At 41.2% G+C, this 18,819-nt stretch overlaps 1 protein-coding gene across 1 annotated transcript; it reads left to right on the top strand.

Annotated features, from left to right (window-relative positions):
• Positions 1–7,411: 7,411 nt before the first annotated feature.
• On the top strand, positions 7,412–18,647 carry LOC308400650 (extracellular calcium-sensing receptor-like; the record flags this gene model as incomplete). Its single annotated transcript, XM_080888487.1, has 6 exons — positions 7,412–7,644; positions 7,968–8,265; positions 8,511–9,305; positions 9,482–9,709; positions 9,907–10,030; positions 17,734–18,647. 6 exons carry the CDS (start codon positions 7,412–7,414, stop codon positions 18,645–18,647), a joined length of 2,592 nt encoding a protein of 863 aa, XP_080744613.1.
• Between the last annotated feature and the right edge of the window lie 172 nt (positions 18,648–18,819).

Genomic DNA, 18,819 nt, shown 5'->3' with positions numbered 1-18,819 from the left:
CCCATCCCGGACCCACCCAGGGCCAGCCAGGCTACCAGGTCAGTAACCCACGTCCGTCAGCGCAGACCCTCCCCTAGCCCCGCTGCACGCAGCCGCGAGGAAACAGTCACCTGAGAGCCAACAGAGCCCCCAACCGGACATGACCGCTACCCCGGGTTGAGCCCCCCAAGGAAGATGCCTCCGGGGAACCCCCCCGACGCCCTAAGCCTGTCCCTACCCCCACACCAATCACAACAGTGAAGGTGGGACCAAATTATGACCCCCCACCCCCACTAGGTGATGGAGCTGATAAAAGGAGTCCAGAGCAATTGATCTGATGTGGTGGCAGAGGCTGTATCAAGACTAATGTAATCTAATAGGTAATTTCTATATTGGTTAGAATTAAGATTATTTTTATTTTTCCAGTTCATGAGGACTGTTTTCTTGGCTATGCATAGGGCAGTGAAAATCATATGGGCTATATTCTTTTCTGAAGTGACATTATCTAAGCTGCCCAGTAAACACACTAAGGGGGAGGTTGGAATGTTACATTTCAGACACTTTGATAAGTCTTCACATATCTCGCGCCAAAACTTTTGCACTGGTGGACAGAACCAAAGAGCGTGGATGTAATTGTCTGGTGTATTGCCTTGACAGTGTGAGCAGTTGTTGGAAGATGTAAAGCCCATCTTGAACATCCGATGACCTGTATAGTGCACTCTATGTAGTATTTTGTATTGTATTAATTGCAGACTGGGATTTTTAATTAATTTAAAGGTTTTTAAGCAAATCTGAGACCAGAAGTTTTGGTCTAAGCTGACTGATAAATCTGCTTCCCACTTTGCAATAGGAAGGGATATTGATTCATCTAATTTAGAAAGTGTTCTGTATATTTTAGATAATAATTTGGGGGATTTAAGAGTAAGAAAATGTGCCGCACTTAGTGGTGTTTGTAATTCAACTTGACTGAGGTTAAATTTCTTTTTTACTATGGATTTAATTTGTTGATATTCTAAAAATCTTGTCTTGTTGATCCCATATTGTGCAACTAGTCTGTCAAATGGAATAAATTCTGTTCCCTCTAATATATGTTCTAAGTATTTAATTCCTTTACAACTCCATTCTGGGAAATTAATTATATTATTGTTTTGTAATATGTCAGGGTTATTCCAGATAGGTGTACGTTTGCATGGGATTAATGAAGACTCCGTTATTTTTAGAAACTCCCACCATGCTGTCAGAGAAAAGCTGATGTTGATACTTTTAAAGCATTCATGTCTTTTGATGTTTGAGCTAATAAATGGTAGGTCTGAAATCTCTAGATCCTTGCATAGTGCCTGTTCAACATCTAGCCAGGGCTCAACTAAGAAGGTATGTTTTAACCATTCTGAGATGAACTGAAGCCTGTTGGCTAAGAAGTATTGGTGAAAATTAGGCAGATCTAATCCTCCTCTATCCTTGGTTCTTTGTAGCGTTTTTAAGCTGATACGCGGGGGTTTATCTTTCCAAAGGAATTTGGAAATATATGAATCCAGAGATCTGAACCAATCTTGTGATGGTTTGTTAGGGATCATCAAAAATAAGTAATTTATTTTTGGCAAGATCATCATTTTTATAGTGGCGACCCTTCCCATAAGTGATATGGGTAAAGATTTCCATCTAGTCAGATCGCCTTCTACTTTCTTTAGAAGTGGGATGTGGTTTAATTTAGTTAAGTCTGAAAGCTTAGGAGAGACATTAATACCTAAATATTTTATATTTCCCGATTGCAGTGGGGCAGAGGAAGAATTATGGAAGGAGCAGTTAATGGGGAGAACTGTAGATTTTGGCCATTTAATTGAATAATCTGAAACTCTTGAAAACCAGTTTATTAAAGTAATTACCTCAGAGAGGTTGGTTTGTGTGTTTTGCAGAAAAAGCAACACATCATCCGCATAGAGACTGATTTTATGTTCTATGTTCTTACATTTTATGCCCTTAATTGTTGTAGCCTGTCTAAATGCTGCTGCTAGAGGTTCGATAAAAATTGCAAAAAGTGAAGGGGAGAGTGGGCATCCCTGTCTGGTGCCCCTCAGGAGATAGAAGCTGGAGGATGTCTGGTCATTTGTTCTGATACGAGCTGTTGGGGAATTGTATAGTATTCTTATCCAGTTTATGAAAGAGTTTCCAAAACCAAATTTGTGTAAAGTTGCGAATAACAATTTCCAGTTAACGCTGTCAAATGCTTTTTCTGCATCTAGAGATAATATTATGGTTTCGATGTTTTTATCGTATGAGTAGTCTATTAAATTAAGTAATCTACGAGTGTTTGTTGAGGAGTGCCGACCTTTTATGAAACCAGTTTGGTCAGGATGAATTAAGAGGGGGGTCATTTTCTCTAATCTCTTTGAGAGAGCTTTGCAGATTATTTTAAGGTCTACATTTAAAAGAGAAATTGGACGATAGCTTGAGGGAAATAAAGGGTCTTTGCCTGGTTTTAGCAGGAGACTAATGTTGGCAGAATTCATATTTGGTGGTAGTCTGCCATTTTCCTCGATTTCCTGCAACATGCAGTGGAATACTGGTGCCAAAATTATCCAGAATTCTTTGTAGAATTCTGCAGGGAAGCCGTCTGGACCTGGAGCCTTATTATTGGGCATACTTATCAGGGCTTCCTGGAGTTCACTTGGCGTCAGTGGCGAATCCAGTTCCATTGCTTGACTATCTAGTAATTTTGGAAGAGTTACGTTGTCAAGAAACAGATCAATTTCATTTTTAGATGGGTTTATTTGTGGTGAGTATAAAGTTTCATAGAAATCCCTAAAAATGTTGTTTATTCTTCCAGGATCATATATTATGTTCCCCGATAAATCTTTAGCAGCACATATAGTTGTTTTTTCTTTATTTATTTTTAGCTGGTTAGCTAGAAATCGACCTGATTTGTTACTGTGTTCAAAATTCTGCAAGCGAAGTCTTTGTATAAGGAATTGTGTTTTTTTATTAATAACTTCATTTAATTCTAGTTTTGTTTTGCATATTTTTTTCAATGTTTCCTGATCTTGGTCGCACGCGTAGGCTTCTTCTAGTGATTTGATGTTTTTTTCTAATTCCTGAATATTTTTGTTTTCTTCTTTCTTTTTGTGTGATGAGAAAGAAATTATTTTACCTCTCATCACAGCTTTCCCTGCTTCCCATAGAACAGAAGCAGATATTCTGGGAGTGTCATTAAAGTCTAAATATGAAGTCCATTCCTTTTTAAAATATTTAATAAAGTCTTCATCTTTAAGTAGTGATATATTAAATCTCCAGTTTTTTCTTGGCGTAGTGTTATTCTTGTGCATTAGTGTTAAAGATACAGGAGCATGATCGCTGACAGCTATAGGATGAATCTCAGTGTCTGAAATGTCACACAGCAGTGAGCTGCTGACCAAAAAATAATCCAGACGAGAGTAAGAGTGATGAACATGTGAGAAAAAAGTATATTCCTTACTGGTGGGGTGAAGAGAGCGCCATGCATCGCAAAGACCAAAGTCGCTCATATACTGTTTGATTATATTTGTGGACTGCCAATTGCGCTGAGTTCCTGTTGTGTTGAGCCTATCCATGTCTTCATTTAGTCCAAGGTTGAGGTCACCGCCAAGAATGAGTGTGCAATCAAGGTGTTCAGAGAGTGCACTAAAAAATCCGTGGAAGAATGAGGGTTCATCAACATTTGGACCGTATATACTTACAATACATAGTTTTTTGTTCAATATTGATAGTTTAATAATTAGAAATCTACCCTCTGGATCTATAACTGTATCGAGTACTGTAAAATTAACATTTTTATGTATTAAAATTGCTACTCCCCGTTGTCTAGAATTATAACAGGCTGCAAACACGTTAGGAAACTCAGGTGTTTTAAGTTCGTTTAAACCTGTGACAGGTCTGTGAGTTTCTTGTAATAAAACAACATCTGCCTGTAGTTTTTTAAGCTGGTTAAATATCTTTAACCTCTTTCCTCTGGAGCCAGCTCCATTTACATTCCATGTGACAAACCTCAGCATGCCCATAATTGTGTGTGTATGTCTAATGAAGTATGCTGGGTGTTTCGTTTAGACAGGTGGAGAGAATGTGGAAACATCCCTTGTTTGTAAATAGAAAGAGAAAAAGAAGTGTGGTGAGAGGCTCCATAAGTCTGACTATGTGTGTGAATATTCACTAATATGAACAAGCGTGGCTTGCTTATGTGTCCTGCAAGTCTGTGCGTGCTGTGAGGCTGTTGTGAATGTGCTGCCGTTGAGCTGATGTGTTTGCGTGATCGTGGTGTGAAAATATGGAGAAATAGAGGGTGTTGTTTGTAGGTGAGTGGGGAAGTAGGTGACCACAGCAGTGAAAGACAAGAGAAAGAAAGAAACCACATGAACTGTGAGCAACAACAACAAAAAAGAAACGAAACGGAAACATTCCAAGCAATGACGGAGGGTGACGGTGTTATATCTGCTATGACATCATATTGATATTACTAGGTTAAACCCATGTTAAAAGAGAAAGTGTGAATGAATAAGAAAAGAGTATAGCGGGTTCTTATCTGGAGTGCAGTCAATATAACCACGGTGTGGTGCCGGGGTCGCGGTAGAGCTGTCCGTCCACGTAGAGCCGGTCCACGGCGATGACAGCACGGGAGCCTTTCTGGATGAAGCTACGTCGAACTGGGAACAGGACCTTGCGTCGTTCCAGGATCTCTTTGGGGAACTGGTCGTTCACGCTGAAGTCCGTTCCTTTCAGCTCTCTGCCGCGACTCTTCACCTGTTCCTTCTGTTTGAATTGACCGAATTTGGCCACAATAGGCCGTGGTCTCCCGGTCCGCGACCGCACGCCCCCCAAGCGATGTACTCTATCGAAGTTGATGTTCTTTACGGTGTCCTCCGGCAGCTTCAGGTGGATTTTAATGAAGCTTTTCACCGTTGCCTCTGCGTCCTCTCCAGCAGTTTCTGGAATACCAGAAAACACAAGATTATCTCTCATGCTACGGGCTTGTAGATCGATAACGGACTCTTTTATTTTTTTATTTTCAATGTTTAGCTGGGTCACGTTATCGGTGAGAGATTTGACCGACTCCCGTAGCGTGGCATTTTCAGCGGCAAGCGTTTCCACCTGCTGCTGGCTGAATTCCAGGGATTCTCTCAGAGATTTAAATTCCCGGTGTAAAATCTCCACCAGGGACAGCCTCGCATCGAAACTGGACAATCGCTTGTCGATTGACTCCAGGATGTCTGCGATGTCTTTGCCGGCAGGCGATGTTGTACCGGGGGAGTCTGCCGGGCGACATCTCTTCGATGACGGCGTCTCAATTTTGGCCGGGGAAGATGCACTCTGGGCCTTATTCATTACTAAATCTTGAAAACAGCGGTCGATGTAATCTTGGAGAGCGTCTAAACTCTCCCCGTTGTCCTCCAGGGTGTTAGAGATGATAAAACAGATGTTGTTAGTTATATGACAGTTGATTAGTATATTTGGTAATACTGAAGCTTGAAAAACCTTTGTTAAACTCTATGCTACCATTTGCTTTTTCTCCGCCAAAATCTCTGGCGTCTGACGTCACCTACAACAAGGGTCGCTTACCTTGTCCGTCACTTCCGTCACTTACCTCAGTTTCATGCATGATTCTCAAAGAGCAGCTAGACACAGATACAGAGCAAATGAAATCAGGAAAGTTTACCTTTATTCTCTTAATATATTGGTAACAGCAATAACAGTCAAGCTCTTCTTTCGTATAGAATTACAACAGAATATAATATATGGTATTTTAGAACATGAGTTTTTAGTGTAAACAAAAATTACAGTTAATAAAAAAAATCTGTTGGTGTTGAATGTCTAAAATACCTCTAAACTGCTGATCATGTACTCTTGCCTTTGTGCTGTGTTTGTTCTTCATCTCACATCTGGTACGTTGTTGCTGATGCTGAATGGAATCTGTCATCTAAGTAGAACCAGTGGTTCACTGGACCAACAGGCTAAAGCCAGATTTGATTTCTCTTCGCTGGGTCAGTATACAGAACAAGCTGGCAGAGCAGATGCCCGTTGGATACAATCAGCAATATTTTATGTGATAAAATGCAGCTCATCTAATGAATGAATGAATGAATGAATATTCTTTATTGTCATTGTCACAGGTACAATGAAATTGAAAGATGTCTCTGGTCAGTGCAACATCACAAAAGATAAATACTTAAAAACTATAATTAAATACTTAAAAACTATAATGATAGGATATAAAAGATAGAAATACATATAAAATACAGTATTCTCATACCGTAGATACACCCAAGCAATCCAGGCCTAAGGCCCCATACAGACACTCAACATACGACCTAGTTGATATATCACTCAAACAATCAATCACTCAATCAATTTGTTAGCGCATCCAACAAAACATGTCTGAAAGCAACAACATAACCGGTCATTTTACAAAGTTACCAGAAAGTATTGAGTAACATAACAAATAACTTTAGGCTAAGAGTATATAACATACTGTTTTACTTAAATGTAACACATAATGTGTAATACATTATTGTTCTTGAGTACTGACCCCCCACACTGGTTGCAAACTGGTGTAAACTGGTTGGAAGTGCTTGGTACTCATTGAAAAAGGATATTGCACTGCCAGCTGATTGCAACGCTTGGTTTTTCCACATCATGACTCAACAACACAGAGGGGACAGTGTCAGCTTCAACTTGTGGGTCTGTTGAACCACCTATGCAACTGACTCAAGCAAGTACTTATCCACACAACTGTCATTTGCAAAGTGATCTACAAACCCAAACATTACGGCCCACAGGTGGATTACCCCATTTCAGTGCATCTAGTAAAAGATGTAACACGAAACAATCAGGTTCTGTACTGATACAAGATGGCGCTACACATGATGTAAAATCACTTTTTCTTAAACCACACTTCAAAGACATTGTTAAATCCACTACAGTTTCTGAGAGGAGGGTTCAATGGTGTAAATTTTCTTCAGCATGTCATGTAAACTTCAGAATGAAATTAGTATCATACTGATGACAGATCTTAATATCACATCTATGCATCACAGATGTGAAAGTGGAAGTGAATGGATGACTGTAACTTGTTTCATAAAACTCTAAGAGTGCTGTAAAAATATACTCCATAAAAGTACTGTTTTGGAAAAATAATTTTTTTTTCTACATATTCATTTGTAATGAATTGTGATTTGCATTGTTAATTCATATTTAAATGAACCTGTGTATATCCTTATTTTACATATATGAAACTACATTAAATGGCAAAGTTGGGCATGTCCCTCATTTTGCTGAATTTGTACATCTACTGGGAATTAACTGTCTCTATTCGATTTTTATTTATGCTGCACCAAAAGGTATAAATACCAGTCTAAGTATTTCATCGTCATTACAGTACTTTAATGCTACTAAGGGTTTAGCTCAAGAAATGACATCAACACAAAGATGGCCAGAAAAGGGATGGGCACTTCTGCAACTGCTGTTAGTGGCATCTGCCTCTTCTGCTGAGGAGCCAGTGTGCAGGCGCAGAGGAGATCCTGAGAACCTGCTGCTATTTAAAGATGGAGAAATTATACTGGGTGGGGTGTTTTCTTTTCACACAGGCTGGAAAGACAGAACAGATACCTACATGATCAAACCTCTGCGACTACAATGTACCAGGTAAATGACAAGATACAAATCCATTTACATTTACGAAATCTGTTAGGAATCAAAAGTAGAATAAAATTTATTTTGATTTTTTCAGTCGTTTAAATTCCTTTCATTAGGGGTTTTTCTAATTTTTCTATGTAACTTTTCACTGTCCACTTTCTGCTGTAACAAAACAAATTTCCCATGTGTGGGACTAATAAATGTTATCTTATCATATCTTATCTTAAATGTTTTCATGAGAAATGCTTTTGTTTCTATTTAAACATTTATCCATAAATATTTGTGTCTGTTTTAAGGAACACAATTATTCATAATTGTTTGTCTCAATTAAGTTTAAATTTCAGAGATTTGCAGTTTGCCCAGGCTATGCTTTTTGCCATTGAGGAAATTAATAACAGCACAGACCTACTGCCAGGAATCTCTGTGGGCTATAAAATCTATGACATTTGTGGACCTGATACCAGAAGCATTGGAGCTACCCTGGCTTTAGCTAATGGTAATGAAATTGTGTCTGTACCGTCAAAGACAACGTGCACCAGACCTGCACATGTGCAGGCCATTATAGGAGCGACCTCTTCTTCTAAAAGCATAGCAGTAGCTACTGTCATCGGACCTTTTTTTATACCAGTGGTGGGTATTTTACATATCTAATTTTTTTTTAAATCTTTGAATACTTTTAAAAATATTTTGTTTTCTTAGATCAAAGCTTTGCCTGGTACATTTTATGTACCTGTACTGAGTAGAATTGCTATTTTTGTATCTATGCATATGCATCACAGCTGTTAAAAAAAAAATTCAAATATTTTATTTTTAACAGCTTCATTTTTTTCATCTTGTGTCTTTTTCATTTATAAGTTTTTCATTTTTTATTCTAGATCAGCTACTTTGCTACATGTGCTTGTCTCAGTGACAAAACCAAGTACCCATCCTTCCTCAGAACAATACCCAGTGACTACTACCAGAGCAGAGCCCTGGCCCATTTGGTCAAGTATTTTGGATGGACTTGGGTTGGAGCTATCAGATCCAATGATGATTATGGAAATAATGGCATGGCCACATTCACTGAAACTGCACAGCAGCTGGGCATCTGTCTGGAGTATTCTGTACCTTTCTTTAGAACAGATCCATCTGCCAAGATACAAAGGATAATTGACATTATAAAGGCTTCAACCTCCAAGGTGATTGTTACATTCCTTACCCGTGCAGATTTGAATGTGCTGCTACCTGAGTTTTCATACCATAACTTGTCTGGGTATCAGTGGATAGGCAGTGAGACTTGGATATTTGATTCACGAACTGCAGAAATGGACACACATCACATACTGGATGGTGCCATAGGTCTTTCCATTCCTAAAGTACATGTCACTGGCCTGAGAGAGTTCATACTGAATGAGAAGCCACTCAATTCATCAAACAATGAACTGTTTATTGAGTTCTGGGAGACATTATTTAACTGTAGGTTTAGGCAGTCAGCGTCATCAGCAGACATTCAGAAAGAGTGTACTGGGCATGAAGATGTAACTGGAGTTCAAAATAGCTTCATTGACATGTCTCTCATGCCTCTCTTTAACAATGTCTACAAAGGAGTGTATGCAGTGGCCCATGCACTTCACAATATCCTCAGCTGTAATAAAACATGTAACAAAAATGTGCAGCTAGACCCACTCACGGTGAGCTTTTTACTAATTTACATTACAATGTTCACATTAAGATACATTATTAAAAAGATATTTTAGTTAAAAATATTTTCAAGAACTTCATTTTGCAGTTCTTCTGTATATTTTTCAGTCAGTAGGTGTGCAAAATCTTTGTCACGCAATAAATTGAGTCATAACATATTTCTTAGGTTCTGCAACACATACGAAAGATCCATTTCACAACTAAGGAAGGAGATGAGGTTCACTTTGATGAGAATGGAGATCCAGCAGCAAAGTATGACATTATAAACTGGCAGTCAAGAGAAAACAGTGTTGTGGAGTTTGTAACAGTTGGTCTGTATAATCCATCATTAGTTCAAGAAAAACAGCTAAATCTGCAAAACAAGTCTTTAATTTGGGCAAGAAACTCAAAGCAGGTAAGCTATCGTACAATTTCATTGTTTTTATGTTTTTGTTCTATTTTTTAATTTTATACATATGTACATACTTTGTTTATTTTGGTTTTGATGCTTCAACATTAAGAGTTTTATTTATTTGTTTTTTAACAAAGAACATCACAGAGACATTTTTTTTCTCAATGTCTATAGACAGTTAAACGTTCTTGATCATGCAGGTGCCTGTGTCAGTTTGCAGTGAGAAATGTCCCCCAGGAACACGTAAGGTTCTCCAGAAAGGAAGGCCTGTTTGCTGCTATGACTGTATAAGATGTGCAGAAGGAGAAATCAGCAACGTTACCGGTGTGGTGATATTTCATTTAATTTTGGTGTGTTGCAAAGCAAAGTTATATATGTAGGAAGGCCATATGAGAACTATTTAATCATTTTGATTAATGCTTTTATGCAGAGATAATCTCCATCTAGAATGCCTGATTAAAATATTTGAAAATATTTAACTCACTGCCTCAGGTTAGTCTGTATGCCTGCACATTCTATTACAGCTTGTTTATAAAGTGATAACCTTTCAACATCAAAGTAATATCATGGTAGCAACAGTGGTTATAGTTAAGAAATATTAAACTAACATTAATGTTATTGGACTAGGGAAACAAGGCAGAAACAAATATGTAATAATGTGGTAATTTCTAAGTTATTACCACTCAATTACTTGTCAAAGAGTCTGTGTAATAAGCAGGAAGCAGCGCTGCAAAACTGCCCATTTTTGTTTAATAACAAATTAATAACCAAACTTAAAAAGTAGTGATGACCACCAGGAAACACCTTTGGCATTTTCTGCTTAACCCTTTACAGCCGATCGGAGCGGGCACGCTCTGTTTTGCGTAACTATTTTTAAATCCCGGTAGCACTGCAACCACGTAAGCTAGCGCAAAAATTTTTTTTGCATATGAAACCGGAGGAGTTGTACTTACATCTTATGCCGTCAGCTTGTCCTAGGTCACGGTTTCCTTCCACATAAAGCTTTGCAAAAACTGCATAAAAAGCGCTTGCAGGAACAAAAACATAATATTCCAGAAACACGCTTTACCGATCCAATCAGCTGGTCATAACACTTCCTACGTTGGAATAGACGTCAGCGCGAACTTTTGCATTTCCGCCATTACCTGCCCGAAACCGGAAGTGACGTCATTTTCGCGGAAATGTAGTCTTTTTTACTATCAGGGCCTCAGGGCCTATACTCGTCTTTTTAAAAGTTATCTTTGACTTTATGACTTTCTGTGTCGTTTCTGGGATGCTTAGGACTCATATTGCACTGCTGGAAATAGTTTATTTTGATGCATATGCTGCTTTTTTGCAAATTTGCAGTATAATATTTATTTTCGTTTTTCCTGCAGTGTATAAAAATTGGTGTATTTCAAAAATACAACTATGAAGACACTCAAAATAAATTTCCTGTGGTGGGAAACTATTTTGTGCAACTTTTTTGTATTTACAGTTTTGAGGGATAAGCCTCTTAAATTTCTCTAACTACAAATATATGTTAAAAAAGCAAAAACGATTTTCAATTTTTTTGTAGTTTATTGCACTTTTTTGCAATTTATGTAATTACTATGCACTTAATGAATACATATTATTAAACTTTAGGCTATAATGGTTTTATTGATGTATAGCAACTTGAAATGCTCCCAAAAATGGCTCCACAGCATGTAAAAATATGATATAAGCTCTGGCGGACTTGGTTCTATGGTAGGTCTTAAAGGGTTAATAAGCAGGAATTGAATTCCATGATCATTATAACTGAATGAAACAAGAACCAGGAAGTCTGTAATGAAGTGAAAAAACTTAGGTAAAATACTAATAATTAAGCTTAAAAGAATAATACATATGAATATATTAGGTGTGCATAGAAGTGTAAAGGACCCTCTTTCACAGCATAGTTTAAATATGGATGACAATGCATAGTATCGTAAAAATATTTCAGGTAGGAAAGGAAGTGGAACTAATTTTTAAAATGTCCAGTACACAAAAATAAGATGCCATCTATGTTCTCCCGTTTGTCCAATATACTGTTATAATCCATTGTTTTGTGTAAGCATCGTTCCAAGAAGCAAGCCAAAAAGACACACTACTTCTTCTTTGTTTTTATCCAGGGCTAAAATACAAATGACAGATTCCCAGTAGACAGCAGTCTGCCACCTACTGGCAGCCAGCTCTTTGTAGGTTGTTTCTATTTATGCTTATAACAGAAAAACTACCACAGGTGTTTCCAGGTAATCACAACGTTCTTACGTCTGCTTTAATAGTTGATTAATATGTTATTAAATAGAGAGGCAGATTTGCATTTTGCAGTTCTGTTTCCTGCTTATTACACAGAAACCACCAGTGGTAATTCAGTAGTTATTACTTGAAAACTGCATTTTTTACCCTACTATTACCACTCTTTTACCGAGCTGTATTTCTACAGTATTAAACTTAGTTTTTGGGTGCTTATTATGCATTAACATAAATGTCAGCATAATATTCCTTTCCTGTTACAAATGTTGCTACCATAATATTACTTGGTTATTAAGTGGTTATTATTTTGGTAATAGCATGGTAATAACTTAACTAATCCATCCATCCATCCATCGTCATCCGCTTTGTCCGGGGTCGGGTCGCGGGGGCAGCAGCCTAAGCAAAGAGGCCCAGACCTCCCTCTCCCCAGCCACCTCCTCCAGCTTGTCCGGGGGAATACCAAGGCGTTCCCAGGCCAGCCGAGAGATATAATCTCTCCAGCATGTCCTGGGTCTGCCCCGGGGCCTCCTCCCGGTGGGACATGCCTGGAACACCTCACCCAGGAGGCGCCCAGGGGGCATCCTTGTCAGATGCCCGAACCACCTCAGCTGGCTCCTTTCGATGTGGAGCAGCAGCTGCTCTACTCTGAGCCCCTCCCGGATGGCTGAACTTCTCACCCTATCTCTAAGGGAGAGGCCAGCCACCCTTCGGAGGAAGCTCATTTCTGCCGCTTGTATCCGCGATCTCGTTCTTTCGGTCACTACCCACAGCTCGTGGCCATAGGTGAGGGTAGGGACGTAGATCGACCGGTAAATTGAGAGCTTCGCTTTTACACTCAGCTCCCTCTTCACCACGACGGACCGGTGCAACGTCCGCATTACTGCAGCTGCAGCCCCAATCCGTCTGTCGATCTCCGGCTCCCTTCTCCCATCACTCGCGAACAAGACCCCGAGATACTTGAACTCCTCCACTTGGGGCAGGAACTCATCCCCGACCCGGAGTGGGCACTCCACCCTTTTCCGGCTGAGAACCATGGCCTCGGATTTGGAGGTGCTGATCCTCATTCCCGCTGCTTCACACTCGGCTGCGAACCGTTCCAGTGCGAGCTGGAGGCCTTCACCCGATGAAGCCAACAGAACCACATCATCTGCAAAAATCAGAGATGAGATTCTGAGGCCACCAAAGCGAAAGCCCTCCGCCACTTGGCTGTGCCTAGAAATCCTGTCCATAAAAATTATGAACAGAACCGGAGACAAAGGGCAGCCCTGGCGAAGCCCATCACCCACCGGGAACGAGTCCGACTTATTGCCGGCAATGCGAACCAAGCTCTTGCAACGGTTGTATAGGGATCGAATGGCCCGTAGCAATGGGCCAGACACCCCATATTCCCGCAACACCTCCCACAGGACACCCCGAGGGACACGGTCGAATGCCTTCTCCAAGTCCACAAAACACATGTAGACTGGTCGGGCAAACTCCCATGCACCCTCAAGTATCCTGGAGAGGATAAAGAGCTGGTCCAGTGTTCCGCGACCAGGACGAAAACCGCATTGTTCCTCCTGTATCCGAGGTTCAACTAACGGACGAACTCTCCTTTCCAGCACCCTGGCATAGACTTTCCCAGGCAGGCTGAGGAGTGTGATCCCCCTGTAGTTGGAACACACCCTCCGGTCCCCTTTCTTAAAGATGGGGACCACCACCCCGGTCTGCCAGTCCACAGGTACTGCCCCTGATCTCCACGCAACATTGCAGAGGCGTGTCAACCAGGACAGCCCTACAACGTCCAGAGCCTTCAGGAACTCGGGGCGGACCTCATCAACACCAGGGGGTCTGCCACCAAGGAGTTGTTTAACTGCCTCAGTGACCTCGCCCCCGGAAATTGGCGGGTCATTCCCCTCATCCCCAGACTCTGCTTCCTCCTCGGAAGACGTGTCAGTGGGATTAAGGAGGTCCTCGAAGTATTCCTTCCACCGCCTGACAATTTTCTCAGTCGACGTCAGCAGCGCTCCGCCAGCACTATACACAGTGCAGGTAGAGCACCGCTTTCCCCTCCTGAGACGTCTGACGGTTTGCCAGAATCTCTTCGAGGCAGTCTGAAAGTCTTTTTCCATGGCCTCTCCGAACTCCTCCCACACCCGAGTTTTTGCTTCAGCCACTGCCCGAGCCGCATTCCGCTTGGCCTGTCGATACCTGTCGGCTGCCTCCGGAGTCCCACAGGCTAACCAAGCCCGATAGGACTCCTTCTTCAGCCTGGTGGCTCCCTTCACCTCTGGTGTCCACCATTTGGTTCGGGGATTACCACCACGGCAGGCACCCACCACCTTGCGGCCGCAGCTCAATGCAGCAGCTTCGGCAATGGAGACGCTGAACATGGTCCATTCGGACTCAATGTCCCCGGTCTCCCTCGGAATGCTGTTGAAGCTCTGCCGGAGGTGTGCGTTGAAGATCTCGCGGACTGGGGCCTCTGCTAGACGTTCCCAGCACACCCTCACTACGCGTTTAGGTGCACCAGGTCTGTCCAGCGTCCTCCCCCGCCACCTGATCCAACTCACCACCAGGTGGTGATCAGTTGACAGCTCAGCCCCTCTCTTTACCCGAGTGTCCAGAACATATGGTTGCAGGTCTGCTGATACAAAATCGATCATCGACCTACGGCCTAGAGCGTCCTGGTGCCACGTGCACTTATGGACACTCTTATGTTCGAACAGGGTGTTCGTTATGGCCAAACTGTGGTTAGCACAGAAGTCCAATAACAGAGCACCGCTCGGGTTCAGATCAGGGAGGCCGTTCCTCCCAATCACGCCCCTCCAGGTCTCGCTGTCGTTACCCACGTGAGCATTGAAGTCTCCCAGCAGGACAACAGAGTCTCCAGGTGGAGCACCCTCCAGCACCCCCCCCAGGGACTCTAAGAAGGCTGGGTACTCTGAACTGCCACTCGGCGCATAAGCGCAGATGACAGTCAGGACCCGTTCCCCGACCCTAAGGCGCAACTTAACTAATAATAATAATAATAATAATAATGGATTGGATTTATATAGCGCTTTTCTAGGCACCCAAAGCGCTTTACAATGCCGCTATTCATTCACTCTCACATTCATACACTGGTGGAGGCAAGCTACAGTTGTAGTCACAGCTGCCCTGGGGCAGACTGACAGAAACGAGGCTGCCATATCGCGCCATCGGCCCCTCTGGCCGACACCAGAGGGGCCGATAACTGCATTACTACTTTGTTTCTGCCTTGTTACCTGACTATTACTATTTAAGTACTGAGCTGTAATAAAACGTGCTACCTTAGAAGAGTATACATATATATTTCAACAAACTCCCTCTTGCCCCTGTGGGTGGTCTGTCCTTCAAGTTCAGGTCCTTTACCAGAGGTTTGGGAACTTGTGGGTCCTGTGCAGTATATTTGCTGTTCCTAGGACTGCGCTCTTCTGGACAGAGATCTCAGATGTTGTTCCTGGTATCTGCTGGAGCCACTCACCTAGCTTGGGAGTCATTGCACCTAGCACTCCGATTACCACTGGGACCACTGTTACCTTCACCCTTCACGTCTTCTTGAGCTCTTTTCTGAGCCCTTGGTATTTCTCAAGCTTCTTGTGTTCCTTATTTCTGATGTTGCTGTCATTGGGAACCGCTACATCTATCACTACGGCTGTTGTCTTCTGTTTGTTTACCACCACTATGTCCGGTTGGTTAGCCATCTCCATTTTGTCCATCTGTATCTGAAAGCCTGTGACAAAGTGGTGAGAACACCATTTGTCCATATTTTTAGTTAACATTCTTGTTTTGATTTAGCCATATCTCATATGTAGTCTGCAATAAGCAAACATCTACTATCCTGGGTTTGTTTATGTTTTGCACTTTTACAGATTGTGCAACATCTTGGTTTAACTCAATTCTGACAAGTTTGTTAAGTTAACATGTTATTTATTTCAACTGTTAATTGGTTTTGTTTGAACCCACCTTACCTACCTGTGTTCCAGGAACAAAAGGAGGAAATGTAGCTTAGTTTCCTGGTTAATCTGAGGTCACAGGAAGAGACCAGGTGAAGAAGGAGGAGACTCTTTGTAATTTAATAAAGCTGATTTTTAGAGTGTTAGTAGAGAAATGGATTTGTTTTAATATGTATTGACTATGCCGCACAGCAAGAAGGTCAATTCTACCATCAAGCCGGGGTCATTTTGTGTGGAGTTTGCATGTTCTCCCCGTGTTTGCGTGGGTTCCCTCCGGGTACTCCGGCTTCCTCCCACCATCCAAAGACATGCAGCTTGTGGGGATAGGTTAATAGGATAATCCAAATAGCCACTAGGTGTGAATGTGAGTGCGGATGGTTGTCTGTCCCTGTGTGTTGGCCCTGCGACAGACTGGCGACCTGTCCACGGTGTACCCGCCTCTCGCCCTATGACAGCTGGGATAGGCTCCAGCCCCCCCTGCGACCCTGAAAAGGATAAGCGGAAGCAAAGGGATGGATGGATGTAGTGACTATACCTTAGAGTTTTATTGCTAGGATAAGTAGTAGTACAGGTTTGAGTATAGAAATGTTTGCCATACCTACCCTAATGGAATAGTCCAGGGGTGAATGGACTATTTAAGCAGATGAAAGCAGGTGTTAAGGAAGGAAGGACCAGGGCAGTGTAGCTGTGTGCAGTTTGACCTTAATTTCCGTTGATTTAAGTTTAGTTATGTTTATTTGAACTGAGTTAATTTTGGAGTTGAGTTTTTTATTTATTTTTGTAAATATTGGTTGGTCACAAAATGGTGAATAAATCACTTGCTACACTGGACAGCATCTGTCTCCTGCACTTCTTTGTCAAGTCCTACCAAAAAGCCACACAGAATCTTAACTCGATCATTCTCGAGGGGGTTTCTCCCAATTTGACCTTGGGACTTGCAGACCATACTCGGCACAGATGTTTCTGTATATTATGCCAGCCACTTGGTTATTGCGTTCCATGTATGCCCTGCCAGCTAGCAACATGCATCCTGCAGTTATGTGCTGGATTGTCTCAGGGGCATCTTTACACAGCTTGCTCCTGGGGTCTTGTCTGGTGTGACAGACCCCAGCTTCTATGGATCCTGTGCTCAGAGCTTTTTCCTCTGCTGTCATGATTAGTGCCTCTGTACTGTCTTTCAGCTTTTTCGAGGCACTGGTAGGATTTCTGGATGTCAGCCACTTCCTCTGTCTGCCAGCATACATACTGTGCAGAGGCCTATTCTTCATGATGGTTCCTCCTCTTTCTTGGGGATATATGTACACACATATATATATATATATATATATATATATATATATACACATATATATATGTATATATATATACATATATGTATATATATGTATATGTGTGTGTGTGTGTGTGTGTGTGTGTATATATATATATATACACACACACACACACATATATATACATGCATATACATATGCATATAAATAGATAGATATAGATATATAGATATCGTTAGGATAAAAGGGACATGTTTGATTTTCTAACAGGAGAATTATGTATCTTTCTGCCTGTGTATGCTCATGATTTTTTTTAAAATTATATGCATATTCCTTTAAAATTCTAGGGGAAAGTATACTACATTCACAATCTCTGATGAATGCTGTGTCAATCGTCATTTAATCACAAAACAGTGTAGCAGTCATTCAATAATAATGTTGTTTTTCAACTTCTAATTCTAAAGCACCAGTAGAATATATCATGGCAGAGGCATACACAACTGTACTGGGTAAAAGTAACGTCTGTTTTAATATTAATTTCCAGATTCAGTCACCTGTGTGAGATGTCTCCCTGAGTTTTGGTCAAATGAGAGAAGAGATGCTTGTATAAAGAAGGAAGCAGTGTTTCTATCATATGAAGAAATTATGGGAGCACTGCTGGCTGCAGCATCTATATTTGGGGCCCACATGACGATTGGTGTGATACTTATTTTCTTAAAGTATAGGAAAACTCCTATTGTCAGGGCAAACAACTCTGAACTGAGCTTCCTGCTGCTCTTCTCCTTAATTCTGTGTTTTCTGTGTTCTCTGACCTTCATTGGTCAGCCCTCTGATTGGTCCTGTATGCTCCGACATGTAGCATTTGGCATCACCTTTGTCCTCTGTATCTCTTGTCTTCTGGGAAAAACTATGGTTGTTTTAATGGCCTTCAGAGCTACACGTCCAGGTAGTAATGTTAAAAAATGGTTTGGGCAGACACAGCAGAGACTCTGTGTTACAGCATTTACTCTTATACAAATTAACATATGTATCATCTGGCTAACAACTTCTCCTCCTTTTCCATTTAAGAATTTTAAGGAAATCAAAGACAAGATCACATTGGAGTGTGCCCTCGGCTCAGTTGTGGGCTTTTGGGCTGTGCTTGGTTATATAGGACTTCTGGCTATTTTATGTTTTATTTTTGCATTTTTAGCTCGAAAGCTACCCGATAATTTCAACGAAGCCAAATTTATCACTTTCAGCATGCTGATATTCTGTGCAGTATGGATTACATTTGTCCCAGCATATGTCAGCTCCCCTGGGAAGTTCAGTGTTGCTGTAGAAATTTTTGCTATACTTGCTTCCAGTTTTGGACTGCTAATTTGCATCTTCATACCCAAATGTTATATAATCTTAATGAAACCTGAGAAGAATACAAAGAAACACATGATGGGGAAGAAGGCACCAAATTCACTCTGAAAAATGAATGTGGTAAAATGGGATTTTAATTTGATCATTTGTACATAATTAGTTTGTCACCATCCTGTCAGAATAGAAAGAAGCTGTCAGCAGGATACACTCCAATTGATACTGTCTTTATAGAAACTACTTCTCCTTTTTTGATGCATTTTAATTACTTATTCAAACAAGA

Source organism: Rhamphochromis sp. 'chilingali' (genome assembly GCF_963969265.1).
Source record: "Rhamphochromis sp. 'chilingali' genome assembly, chromosome: 8".
NCBI classification, from domain to species: domain Eukaryota; kingdom Metazoa; phylum Chordata; class Actinopteri; order Cichliformes; family Cichlidae; genus Rhamphochromis; species Rhamphochromis sp. 'chilingali'.
This window is presented reverse-complemented; position numbering and strand designations above follow the sequence as displayed.